This window comes from Phyllobates terribilis, unplaced genomic scaffold, assembly GCF_046119375.1.
Source record: "Phyllobates terribilis strain yellow unplaced genomic scaffold, ASM4611937v1 Scaffold_7__3_contigs__length_470593459, whole genome shotgun sequence".
NCBI classification, from domain to species: Eukaryota; Metazoa; Chordata; class Amphibia; order Anura; family Dendrobatidae; genus Phyllobates; species Phyllobates terribilis.
The window spans coordinates 330,207,026-330,220,530 of NW_027362767.1; the positions used below are offsets into that span (position 1 = coordinate 330,207,026).

At 42.8% G+C, this 13,505-nt stretch overlaps 1 protein-coding gene across 3 annotated transcripts in view; it reads right to left on the reverse strand.

Moving 5' to 3' along the window:
- The window catches only part of MTM1 (myotubularin 1), a 119,625-nt gene that overhangs the window by 79,996 nt on the left and 26,124 nt on the right, over positions 1-13,505 (reverse strand). The window contains exons 2-4 of one of the 3 annotated variants that reach the window (XM_073641217.1): positions 13,001-13,073; positions 5,148-5,220; positions 1,856-1,950 (exon numbers count right to left, since the gene is read on the reverse strand). In XM_073641217.1, coding sequence (XP_073497318.1) covers positions 1,856-1,950; positions 5,148-5,220; positions 13,001-13,063 — 231 coding nt within the window. In that variant the 5' untranslated portion in view covers positions 13,064-13,073. Of the gene's footprint in view, positions 1-1,855; positions 1,951-5,138; positions 5,221-13,000; positions 13,074-13,505 lie in introns of those variants that run through there. The other 2 variants (XM_073641216.1, XM_073641218.1) reach the window with 2 other exon arrangements.

Sequence of the window (13,505 nt, forward strand, 5' to 3'; positions counted from 1 at the left end):
CACCTGTAAAAATAAGAATAAAATAAAAATAATCCATATACTCACCTGTCCTAAGTGTCCTCCACTGTAATCCATGCGACCGATCATGGCGAGGAGCCGGGAAAAATGACTCCTGCAACGAGCGGGCCCGGAGCTGCGCTCAGCAAGCAGTGTCCTATCACTCACTGAGCTCAGAGCTCCGGGGCCCGCTTGCTGCAGGAGTCATTTTCCCGGCTCCTCGCTGTGATCGGTCGCATGGATTACAGCTGGGGACACTTAGGACAGGTGAGTATATGGATTTTTTTATTTTATTCTTACTTTTACAGGTGGAAACTGCGGGAGCAGACTACTACACTCATCATGGTCCCCTGCTGGTGTTGATCGCAGGGGACATTGATGAGGGTAGCGTTCAGCATCTGGCGCTTGGGAACAGCACTAACTGTACCCTGATTCCCAGGTGCCGGGACATGTGCTCCTGATGCGGCACACAGGTGCACACAGACACATGGACATCTCCGGTACTGTTTTTTCCAGTACCGGAAATATCAGGACGTGTGAAAGAGCCCTTAGTCTCATTGGTCTGCTCAGCTACGGGTGGCTTTGCAGGGGTAATGAAAGCACATTTATCAGTTGCAGAGAATGCTGGGAGTTTCACAGCAACTGGAGAGCCAAAGGTTGCAGACCACTGATCTAGGAAATAATCTCACACTGACTGTTTTCCATCTCTACTTCTGTACATTTTACAGATTTGACAGAATTTGAGAATCTTAGCCAAGTAATAAAGAGCTGCTCTAGTGTCAGCCAGGATCCCCCAACACACACATTAATCCCCCCAACTCAAAGTGATTGGCATCTCTACCTGTACACAAACTCATACAAGAAAAGCTGTCAATCATAGAGGACGAGCAACAGCCGGACTCAGGCTTTATCGGGCAGCTAAATAGCTTTTCACATTAAAATACAGAATCATGACAAATAAATGGTCTATATCCCTGAGCGCAGAGTCCTTTCATACCGGCCTCCAATAGTAACACAGGAGAGCTGACAGATTCAGTTTAATCTTCTGACATGTAATAACTGTGCCCTGTGAGTGTCATCGGAGAGGTGTCCACATCATATCAGAGATTTCCAAGCTACAAGAAGAGCCAATTCCTTCTACAAAACATCGAAGATCTCCGCTCACAGGAGTAATACGACCAGATTCACACTTGATTTCCTCTACAGTCAGAAGGAAAGCGCAGGGGCAACTCCTACCTCTGCATTCTGGTAGCAAGTTAAAGGGTTTGTCCAATTAACAAAAGTAATGACTAGATCTTGGAATAATAATAAGTTCCACAATTGGATGTATAAAAAAATGCTCCTGTGCTGAGATAATCTTATAACTGTGCCCCTGCTGTGTACTGTGTAATGGCTGTGCCTAACCATTCAGAGCTGCACCAGTAGTAGGTGAGCACACACACACAGCTCCTAGCTGGAGAAGGCAAATACAGACACAGCAGGGGCTCAAAGCTGCTGCTACAGTGATATAACAGGCAGGGAAATGAGCCCCTGCTGTTTCGTCTGTATACTCACTTACCATAAGTGACTTATGCGCCCCTAAACTGGCTAGGCGCTGTGGTATCTGCTCAAACTGGAACAGCTCTGCACAGTCAGACACAGCCATTACACAGTACAAAGCAGGAGCACATTTATAAGAATCTCAGCACAGGAACATTTTTTTTTTGTTTTTAACACATTCAATTGCGGAGCTTATTACTTCACGATCTATTCATTAAAATGTACTTTGTTTGTGGGACAACCCCTTTAATAGAGGGGTGGAAGTCTGCAGAGAACATTCGGTCATGTATAGCTGATCTGAAAAATCTCTTTAACTTACCATCTCCTCACCTTTGAAGTACAATTTATAGTTTGTGACGTATAGCCTGCCTTTAACTGGACCATTATATGGACACATGTAAATAACATCTTTATCTGGAAAAAAAAAATAAAAAGCACACATTACTAATATAGGGTTCTTGGGTGGTTGTTTTGCATTTTCTGGCAGTGTTACAAAGTAAAGACTGCAGACCTAAACCAAATGTAATGTATTCTTGAGGAAGTTACAGTATCTGATGGGGTGAATGACATCTTCTCATATACGCAACCCCTGTCCATAATCTAGCAGAGGAAAAGGACCATGAAGGAGCAACCTTTGCTCAGTGACTCTACAAGAACCAGGGCAGGGGCCCCGCAGCTTCAATCCTTATGGACCCCAGTAAGTCCATGCTGGGCCATACTCTTCATTGACTGGCATGTAACCCTCCAATTCCCCCTGGTGATTACAGATGACCTCCTGAGGGTCCGCTATAAGGAAGCGCTTAGATAAAAGCCTCAAGTTTCCAGAAAAAGATAGAAAACAAGAGGTGAGGGAATAGGGGCAAAATCAACTGTATGGCTGCTAGATTTCCACCTCTAATTGCTAGAATTAGAGGAGGCAAATCTGAATATTCTTTAATTATTCCAAGGCATAACTTGTCCTGAGTTCAAACAACCGCAATGAGTAATATTCCATGGAAGTATTTATCATTGTGTTTGGGCCGCTTCCTAGACACAAAGAACAAGAGCCATATACACAACTAGATGGTGGCCCGATTCTAACGCATCGGGTATTCTAGAATATGTATGCGGCCGACCGGGCGCAATCAGCAGAGTGGTGTTTAAATTTGGCGCCAGTATAGCTGATTGGTCGCGGCGGGGACCAATCAGCAAATCGTATTAGTGAGGACCGGGGAGCGGCGCTGCCTGTGTGGGTACTTCCGCTGCGAGCAGCCGGGAGATGACCGGCTGCTCGCAGCAGAAGTATCCCGATTGGAGGCGCCGCTCGCCGGTCCTCCCTTCACACTTGCCGTCGGGACATCAGCGGCCCTAGCCGCTGATCTCCCGACGGTAGCCGCATGGAGAAATTATATTATTATATATATATTATATATATATATATTATATATATATATATACACATACACAGTACAGACCAAAAGTTTGGACACACCTCATTTAAAGATTTTTCTGTATTTTCATGACTATGAAAATTGTACATTCACACTGAAGGCATCAAAACTATGAATTAACACATGTGGAATTATATACTTAACAAAAAAGTGTGAAACAACGGAAAATATGTCTTATATTCTAGGTTCTTCAAAGTAGCCACCTTTTGCTTTGATGACTGCTTTGCACACTCTTGGCATTCTCTTGATGAGCTTCAAGAGGTAGTCTCCAGAAATGGTCTTCCAACAATCTTGAAGGAGTTCCCAGAGATGCTTAGCACTTGTTGGCCCTTTTGCCTTCACTCTGCGGTCCAGCTCACCCCAAACCATCTCGATTGGGTTCAGGTCTGGTGACTGGAGGTCAGGTCATCTGGCGTAGCACCCCATCACTCTCCTTCTTGGTCAAATAGCCCTTACACAGCCTGGAGGTGTGTTTGGGGTCATTGTCCTGTTGAAAAATAAATGATGGTCCAACTAAACGCAAACTGGATGGAATAGCATGCCGCTGCAAGATGCTGTGGTAGCCATGCTGGTTCAGTATGCCTTCAATTTTGAATAAATCCCCAACAGTGTCACCAGCAAAGCACCCCCACACCGTCACACCTCCTCCTCCATGCTTCACGGTGGGAACCAGGCATGTAGAATCCATCTGTTCACCTTTTCTGCGTCGCACAAAGACACAGTGGTTGGAACCAAAGATCTCAAATTTGGACTCATCAGACCAAAGCACAAATTTCCACTGGTCTAATGTCCATTCCTTGTGTTCTGTAGCCCAAACAAGTCTCTTCTGCTTGTTGCCTGTCCTTAACAGTGGTTTCCTAGCAGCTATTTTACCATGAAGGCTTGCTGCAAAGTCTCCTCTTAACAGTTGTTGAAGAGATGTGTCTGCTGCTAGAACTCTGTGTGGCATTGACCTGGTCTCTAATCTGAGCTGCTGTTAACCTGTGATTTCTGAGGCTGGTGACTCAGATAAACTTATCCTCAGAAGCAGAGGTGACTCTTGGTCTTCCTTTCCTGGGGCGGTCCTCATGTGAGACAGTTTCTTTGTAGCGCTTGATGGTTTTTGCAACTGCACTTGGGGACACATTCAAAGTTTGCCCAATTTTTCGGACTGACTGACGTTCATTTCTTAAAGTAATGATGGCCACTCGTTTTTCTTTACTTAGCTGCTTTTTTTCTTGCCATAATACAAATTCTAACAGTCTATTCAGTAGGACCATCAGCTGTGTATCCACCAGACTTCTGCACAACACAACTGATGGTCCCAATCCCATTTATAAGGCAAGAAATCCCACTTATTAAACTTGACAGGCAAACACTACTATATAGGAGGGCACCATCCAATATTCGGGATCTACCCCTAGCATATCAAAACATAATACACAGAACAGTCAAAAGAGAGAAGAAGATATGCTTGCTACGGTGATCACCCAAATAATCAACAATAAATAGATTACCATAAATATACAATCAATTTATTCAAAACATATAAATTCAGACACACACATACAGAACAATATACCAACCAACAGTTAAAACACCTTAAAAAATAGTGGACAAAAACCACTATTACGGGAGCTAGCTGTAACAGAATACCTTCACTGTACTGACCACTTGGTGTGAGACAAGGGTTTTGAGTGGACGGATGGTGACGCCTGGGCACACAAACTTGACAGGGCACACCTGTGAAGTGGAAACCATTTCGGGTGACTAACTCTTGAAGCTCATCAAGAGAATGCCAAGAGTGTGCAAAGCAGTCATCAAAGCAAAAGGTGGCTACTTTGAAGAACCTAGAATATAAGACATATTTTCAGTTGTTTCACACTTTTTTGTTAAGTATATAATTCCACATGTGTTAATTCATAGTTTTGATGCCTTCAGTGTGAATTACAATTTTCATAGTCATGAAAATACAGAAAAATCTTTAAATGAAAAGGTGTGTCCAAACTTTTGGCCTGTACTGTACGTGTGTGTGTATGTATATGTATATATATATATATATATATATATATATATATATATATATATATATATATATATATATATATATATATATATATATATATATATATATATATATATTTTTTTATGGTTTCTTCCCTACTTAGAGAAAGATAGATGTATGAAATATACAGTGCACACCTGTTACAAGGGTTTCTCCAGGTAGGAGTGGGATTTCATTGTTGTGTTCTTGGTTCATGCCATCGCTGGGAGGCTGTAAAAGGAAATGAGCTCTTAGAGTCATGTTGTTGTCATTAACGCATTATGATATATAAAAAGATTTAAAAAAGTTATCACTGGTACAGAAATAATTACAGTCATGGAAATGGTGTTAAAGGGCGTGTATCAGTATGACTAACTTAAAGGGGTTGTATCATGAAAACAAGTTATCACCTGTCCACAGGACAGGTTGGTGGGGTCCGACCACTAGGACCTGCACCGATCAGCAGAACGTGGCACTTTCATGTCCGTCATGGAGTGCCAGTGCGTGCGTGTGACTTTAATCCATCTATTTTCCATGGGGCTGCAGAGTGCTGGTTCAGCTTTTCCCAGCAAACCCTAGAGAATGAATGAAGCCGCAGCCGGGCCGACCTGTAGCTTGATTTTGTAATTGGGATAAAAGTGCCTTGGTGAGAATAATAATATCCCGTTCTGCCGATCGGTGCGGTTCCCAATGGTCAGACCCACAGCAACCTGCAAGTGATCACCGGACAACCCCTTTATTAAGGAAGTGAATATTTCATCTTAAGATGCGTGTTCTCAATATTTATGTAACCATCATAACAGCTTAATACTGGTATAAATAAAGGCATAGTAACCAGCGTACAAAGGGCTAGTTACTAGTCTATAATCATGCAGAAAGTACAACATAAGGTCTGAAAACATCAATAGGAGATTTTTAAAAGGGGTGGTCTAACATACAAAGTAATTTTCATCCTAAATCTTTATCTATTTAATACCATAATCTAAACCAATTTCTAATATACTTCAGTTAAAACTTCCCTAACTACGCTAACTTTTTTTTTCCAAGGCTGGGACTATTCCCTGTTCAGTCGCTGTGCAATGTGCACAATGACAGTGCGCGCTCTGTTGTCGGCTCAGATCAGCAGTAATAAGGCAGCACCAGAGAACACTGTTAGTGTATGTTCTAAGACTATCTTGTGCTGGTCTCTGCCCGCTGGGTATTCTGGCACAGCACACTAACAGTGCGCTTTGGTGCCAGCTCGCTACTTCTGACCTGAGTAGACAAGAGCGCACATCGCACACAGTGACAGAGCAGGGACTTTATTATTAACCCCTTAATAACATCTGACGTACTAATACGCGTCTGTGCCCTGGGACTTAAGAGCCAGACCCGTATTAGTACGTCATCGCGATCGCGCGCGCACACAGGCTGTGCGGGCGCGATCGCCGCCGGGTGTCAGCTGATTGTCACAGCTGACACCCGGTACTATGTGCAGGGAGCGGTCCTGCACCGCTCCCAGCACATTAACCCCCGAGATGCTGCGATCGAAGTCGATCAAAGTCGATCGCGGCATTGCGGGGGCAAGGGGAGGTGATCGGCGATACTCACCTCCTCTTCCGGCTTCCAGCGCAGTCTGCAAAGGCTTCCCGGGTGTTGCCATGACGACCCGATGTCGTCATGACAACATCCGGGTCACCAGATTGCAGGAAGATTGCTTGGACATGCGCAGTGCATCTCCAAGCAATCTTCACACTGTGCACTTCTGACAGCCTTCATGGCATAGGGATGGTGCTCCATTCCTGTGCCATGCAGGCAATCAAAAAAAAAAAAGTGAAAGTCCCAGAGTGGGACAAAGTAATAAAGTGTATAAACTGTGTGAAAGTGGAAAAAAAAAAAAAAAAATGTGCAAAAATATTATAAAAAAATAAAAAAAATAATACACGAAAAATAAAAATATAATGTACCCATCAATAAATATTATTATAAAAAAAATAAAAAAAAAACAATAAAAGTACACATATTTGGTATCGCCGCGTCCGGAACAACCTGACCTATAAAACTGTCCCACTAGTTAACCCCTTCAGTAAACACGGTAAAAAAAAAAAAAAAAAAACGAAGCAAAAAACAATGCTTTATCACCATACCGCCAAACAAAAAGTGGAATAACACGCGATCAAAAAGACGCATATAAATAAAAATGATACCGCTGAAAACGTCATCTCGTCCCTCAAAAAACAAGCCGCCATACAGCTCCATCAGCCGAAAAATAAAAAAGTTATAGCTCTCAGAATAAAGCGATACTAAAAAATATTTTTTTCTATAAAATAGCTTTTATTGTGTATAAGCGCCAAAACATAGAAAAATGATACAAATGTGGTACCGCTGTACTGACCCGAAGAATAAAGCTACCTCATCAATTTTACCACACGCGGAACGGAATAAAAAAAAAAAAAAACAATTCCTGAATTGTTGGTTTTTGTTTATTCTGCCTCCCAAAAATCGGAATAGAAAGCGATCAAAAAATGTCACGTGCCTGAAAATGGCACCAATAACAACGTCAAGTCATCCCGCAAAAAACGAGCCGTCACATGACTGTCTGCCAAAATCTGGAAAAATTATAGCTCTCAAAATATGGCGATGCAAAAACTAGATTTTACAAAAAATGCGTCTTTTAGTGTGTGACAGCTGTCAGTCATAAAAACCCCATATGATTCTGGCATTGCTGTAATCACACCGACCCGAAGAATAAAGTCGTCTAATCACTTATACCGCACAAGGAACGGCGTCAAAAATAAACTCTTGGGTTAGGATTGGGCTAGGGTTAGGGCTGGGTTTGGGGCTAGGGTTGTGCTGGGGCTAGGGTTGTGCTGGGGCTAGGGTTGTGCTGGGGTTAGGGCTGGGGTTGGGATTTTTTTCAAAAGTAAGAGAGAAAGATGACGATATGGCGACTAGTGTTGAGAGCAAGTGCTCGCTACTTGAGTTTGCATCGGGTGCTCTGGTATGCATTGAGTATCGTGGGTATTTGAGTGACATGCTCGAGTCTCTGCCCCATATGCTTCGCGGCCAAAAAACTTTACGGGGATTGCCTGCCATGCACGAGCGATCCCCGCATGTTTTTTTTTGGGTGTCTAATAACCGTGAAACATGCGGAGCAGGGACTCGAGCATGTCACTCGAGCACACGCTGTACATGGTGCATACCTGAGTACCCGATGCAAACTCAAGTAGCGAGCACTTGCGCTCAAGAATAATGACAACTTATTCAATATGATGACCTAATGTAAACAAATAATGTGCCGTACCTCTGGGTTCAAAATGTTCACTATACACCTTAATAAAATCCTTGAGGGGTATAGTTTCCAAAATGGGGAAACTTGTGGGGGAGCTCCACTGTTTAGGCACATCACGGGCTCTCCAAACGCGACATGGTGTCCGCTAACAAATTGAATGGAAAATCGGATCAAATTGTTAGCGGACGCCATGTTGCGTTTGGAGAGCCCCTGTGTGCCCAAACATTGGAGCTCCCCCACAAGTGACCCCATTTTGGAAACTAGACCCCCCAAGGCACCTATCTAGATGCATAGTGAGCACTTGGAACCCCCAGGTGCTTCACAAATTGATTCGTAAAAATGAAAAAGTGAAAAAAAAAACACTTTTTCATTTTTATGAATCAATTTGTGAAGCACCTGGGGTTCCAAGTGCTCACTATGAATCTAGATAGGTGCCTTGGGGGGTCTAGTTTCCAAAATGGGGTCACTTGTGGGGGAGCTCCAATGTTTGGGCACACAGGGACTCTCTAAATGCAACATGGTATCCGCTAACAAATTTAACGGAAAATCTGCTCAAATTGTTAGCGACACCATGTTGCGTTTGGAGAGCCGCTGTGTGCCCAAACATTGGAGCTCCCCCACAAGTGACCCCATTTTGGAAACTAGACCCCCCAAGGCACCTATCTAGATGCATTGTGAGCACTTGGAACCCTCAGGTGCTTCACAAATTGATTCATAAAAATGAAAAAGTGTCTTTTTTTTCACTTTTTCATTGTTACGAATCAATTTGTGAAGCACCTGGGGGTTCCAAGTGCTTACTATGCATCTAGAAAGGTGCCTTGGGGGGTCTAGTTTCCAAAATGGGGTCACTTGTGGGGGAGCTCCAAAGTTTGGGCACACATGGGCTCTCCAAACACAACATGGCGTCCGCTAATTATTCAAGCAAATTTTACAATCAAAAAGTCAAATGGCGCTCCTTCCCTTCCGAGCCCTGCCGTGCGCCCAAACAGTGTTTTTTCCCAAAATATTGGGTATCTGCGTGCCCAGGGGAAATTGCACAACAAATTTTGGGGTCCATTTTTTCTTGTTACCCCTGTGAAAATAAAAAAAATTGGGTCTAAAGTAACATTTTTGTGAAAAAAGTTAAATGTTCATTTTTTTCTTCCACATTCAAAAAATTCCTGTGAAGCACCTGAAGGGTTAATAAAGTTCTTGAATGTGGTTTTGAGCACCTTGAGGGGTGCAGTTTTTAGAATGGTGTCACTTTTGGGTATTTTCTGTCATAAAGACCTCTCAAAGTGACTTCAAATGTGATGTGGTCCCTAAAAAAATGGTTTTGTAAATTTTGTTGGAAAAATGAGAAATCGCTGGTCAACTTTTAACCCTTATAGCTCCCTAACAAAAAAAAATTTTGGTTCCAAAATTGCGCTGATGTAAAGTATACATGTGGGAAATGTTATTTATTAACTCTTTTGTGTGACATATCGCTCTGATTTCAGGGCTTAAAAATTCAAATTTTGAAAATTGCAAAATTTTCAAAATTTTCGCCAAATTTCCGTTTTTTTCACAAATAAACGCAAGTGATATCGAAGAAATTTTTCCACAATCATGAAGTACAGTATGTCACGAAAAAACAATCTCAGAATCAGGGGGATCCGTTGAAGCGTTCCAGAGTAATTACCTCATAAAGTGACAGTGGTCAGAATTGTAAAAATTGGCCCGGTCATTAACGTGCAAACCACCCGCGGGGCTTAAGGGGTTAAAGGGAAAAAAGAAATCCAAACCTAGAGGACCCTGTGTGAAAAAGTGATTGCCCCCTAAACCTAATAACTGGTTGGGCCACACTTAACAGCAACAACTGCAATCAAGCATTTGCAATAACTGGCAATGAGTCTTTTACAATGCTCTGGAGGAATTTTGGTCCTCTCATCTTTGCAAAATTTTTCTAATTCAGCGACATTGGAGGGTTTCCGAGCATGAACTGCCGTTTTAAAGGTTAGGCTAAAGTGTCTCAAATCGGATTAAGGTCAGGACTTTGACTAGGCCACTCCAAAGCCTTAATTTTGTTTGTCTTAAGCCATTCAGAGGTGGACTTGCTGGTGTGTTCTGGATCATTGTCCTGCTGCATAACCCAAGTGCGCTTCAACTTGAGGTCACACAGATGGCCGGACATTCTTCAGGATTTTTTGGTAGATAGCAGAATTCACGGTTCCATTTACCACAGCAAGACTTCCAGGTCCGGATGCAGCAAAACAGCACCAGACCATCACACTGCCACCCCCATATTTTACTGTTGGTATGATGTTCCTTTTTTGAAATGCAGTGTTACTTTTACACCAGATGTAATGGGACTTACACCTTCCAAAAAGTTCAACTTTCGTCTAGTCAGTCCACAGATTATTCTCCCAAAAGTCTTGGCAATCAAAATGTTGTCTGGCAAAACAGACACGAGCCTTTATGTTCTTTTTGCTCAGCAATCTTGGAACTCAGCCATGCAGGCCATATTTGCCCAGTCTCTTTCTTATAGTTGCGTCATGAATACTGACCTTAACTGAAGTGAGGCCTGCAGTTTTTTGAATGTTGTTATGGGGGTCATTTGTGACCTCTTGGATGAGTCGTAGCTGCGCTCATGGGGTAATTTTGGTCGGCCAATCACTCCTGGGAAAGTTCACCACTATTCCATGTTTTCGCCATTTGTGGATAATGGCTCTCACTATCGTTTGCTGGAGTCCCAAAGTTTTAGAATTGGCTTTATGATCTTTTCCAGACTGATCGATCTCAATTGCTTTGTTTCTCATTTGTTCCTGAATTTCTTTGGATCACAGCATGATGTCTAGCTTTTGAGGATCTTTTGGTCTACTTCACTTTGTCAGGCAGGTCCTATTTAAGTGATTTCTTGATTGAGAACAGGTGTGCCAGTAATGAGGCCTGTGTGTGGCTAGGGAAATTGAACTCAGCTTCCCAAAGATGTGATTAAACAGTTATTTTATGTTTTAAGGAAAGAGGGGGCAATCAATTTCACACGGGGTCCTGTAGGTTTGGATTTCTTTTTCCCTTAATAAAGACGTTCATTTAAAATCTGCATTTTGTGTTTACTTGTGTCATCTTTGTCTAATATTTAAATTTGTGATCTGAAACATTTAAGTGTGACAAACATTCAAAAGAATAAGAAATCAGGAAGGGGGAAAACACTTTCACACGTACATGCATATATATTTAACTATAATAATATATAAAACAATTTAATATATCTATATAAATAAAAATGTAAATGTTCATTTGTTCAAACTCTTAAACATCCGAAAGTTCTTCACCGATTGCTTTGAAATTTTGACACAACGTTGCGTTCGAATACACGCATGTTTTTATATACCTACTATGCTTTTATATACCAGCTGTTGGACGTAAAAGCAACAGCGAGAGGGGGGTGTTACGATCTCAGTCCCGGGCTGACTCTCCCCAGTAGCCCGGCATCCCCCCCCCCCCCTTAGTGACATTTCATTCATAAACCCTTCTCCCTCTCCTTCACACGCCCCAGCCGCTGCCTGTGCTCTGCTCCTTTCGTGTCTCCCGTGGGAGTTGGGAGGGAGAGGGGAGGGGGGTGACGAGACAGTCTGTTCGAGGCCAAAAGACGCTGATGCTCATTATCACCACCGCTTAAGAGGCGGTCAACTCTGCTCTCCGGCACCGCCGCTGCTTCTTCTCCGGCAGGCTTTATTGCCGACTATGCAACAAGTGGGGAAGGAAGGGAAGGAGAGAAGGAGGCTGCACAGAGAGGCGCAGGCCACGGCCTGCGCTCCGGGTGCGGAGCTGGGCTCGAGCCTCGCAACAGTGTGCGGATAGTGAGCGAGTGCAAATCCAACTGCGCCACCAGCGCTGTGATCTGACCGGTACCGGCCCAGGACAAGTCTAGCGGATCACCCCCTCCTCCTCTGCCTTCATCTCTGCACCCCCTCCGGTCACTTTCCCTCTGTACTAGAGAATTGCATGACTAGCAATCCATGACATTACCGGATCCATTGGGACACCTGACTGTCAAAATTACAAAGGAATCGGTGAAGAAGTTTCGGAGATTTAACATTTTGAAATTTGCAATCACCATCAACAAAGCTCAGGGCCAATCTTTAGAATTGTGCGGTTTACATATAGACACGGATTGCTTCTCACATGGACAATTATATGTTGCGTGATCTAGAGTCGGCAAAACAGACAATCTCTATATCTACACAGACAATGGAACAACAAAAAATATTGTAGACCCACAAGCATTGTGAAATTAAATATTTTTGAAACGTGCGTTCTCTTTTCTTTCTTTTCCTTTTAACCAGACTGAGCCACAGCAACACTTATGCCGGGTATAGCTAGTAATTATATAAATATGTATATTATTTTGTGTATAATATATGGATACCGGTATATATTCTGTCCATGCTTTGTGTAGAAATAATGCATATTTCACACCTTAAATGTAAAGGAAATTGTGGATTTTGCTGAGGAATTGCAACGGACACACAGCAAAATCTGCTTCATATAATGAAGTTGAATGTCATTTACACATTGTAATGTCAGCACCACGGCCACCGATGTGTAACGATACACACATCATAAAGTCATGGCGGTTAATACATGTAAATTGCGTGTGACCCTTGTGCGGTGGAGGGTTTATTACAGATTAAAGATGACTTTGTCCTTGCATGAATTTCCTTAAGAGAAAAAAGTTGCAGTAAAACATTTCACTGTAAACATTAACAGCTGACTTACCCGCCTTACTGATGGATTCTCATAGGAGTTGGAACTGAACCTTTGTATGGAGGACGAGGCCATGATGAGGAACCTTTCAAAAAAAAAAAAAAAAAAAAAAGAGGAATATATCCATGAGGCCAGAAAGACATTGTGCACAAGACAGCTTCTAGCAGATGGAGATTTCCTAGAGATGCCGCTGACAGCTCGCCATCACTCGTGAATGGATGGAGCGGCTATCGAGTGCTGCAGCTGCTTTACACCTGTCTAGAAAGGATCGCACAACACACAGGACTCCTGGCTGGTGTGAATGGAGCTGTATATGTGTCCGTATCATAGAATGGAGCATAGCACCGGCTAGTCATAGCATTAACATTGGAGCTGTGAATGCAGAAGGCTATTGTATCACCAGAGCCAGCGCTGCTAAATAAAGTCTCCCTCCGCTATCAGAGCACCGCATCAAGAAATGTGGAGGATGACGGCATCGCTCAATACTAGAAGACTCTGGATTAATGCCACCATTAAA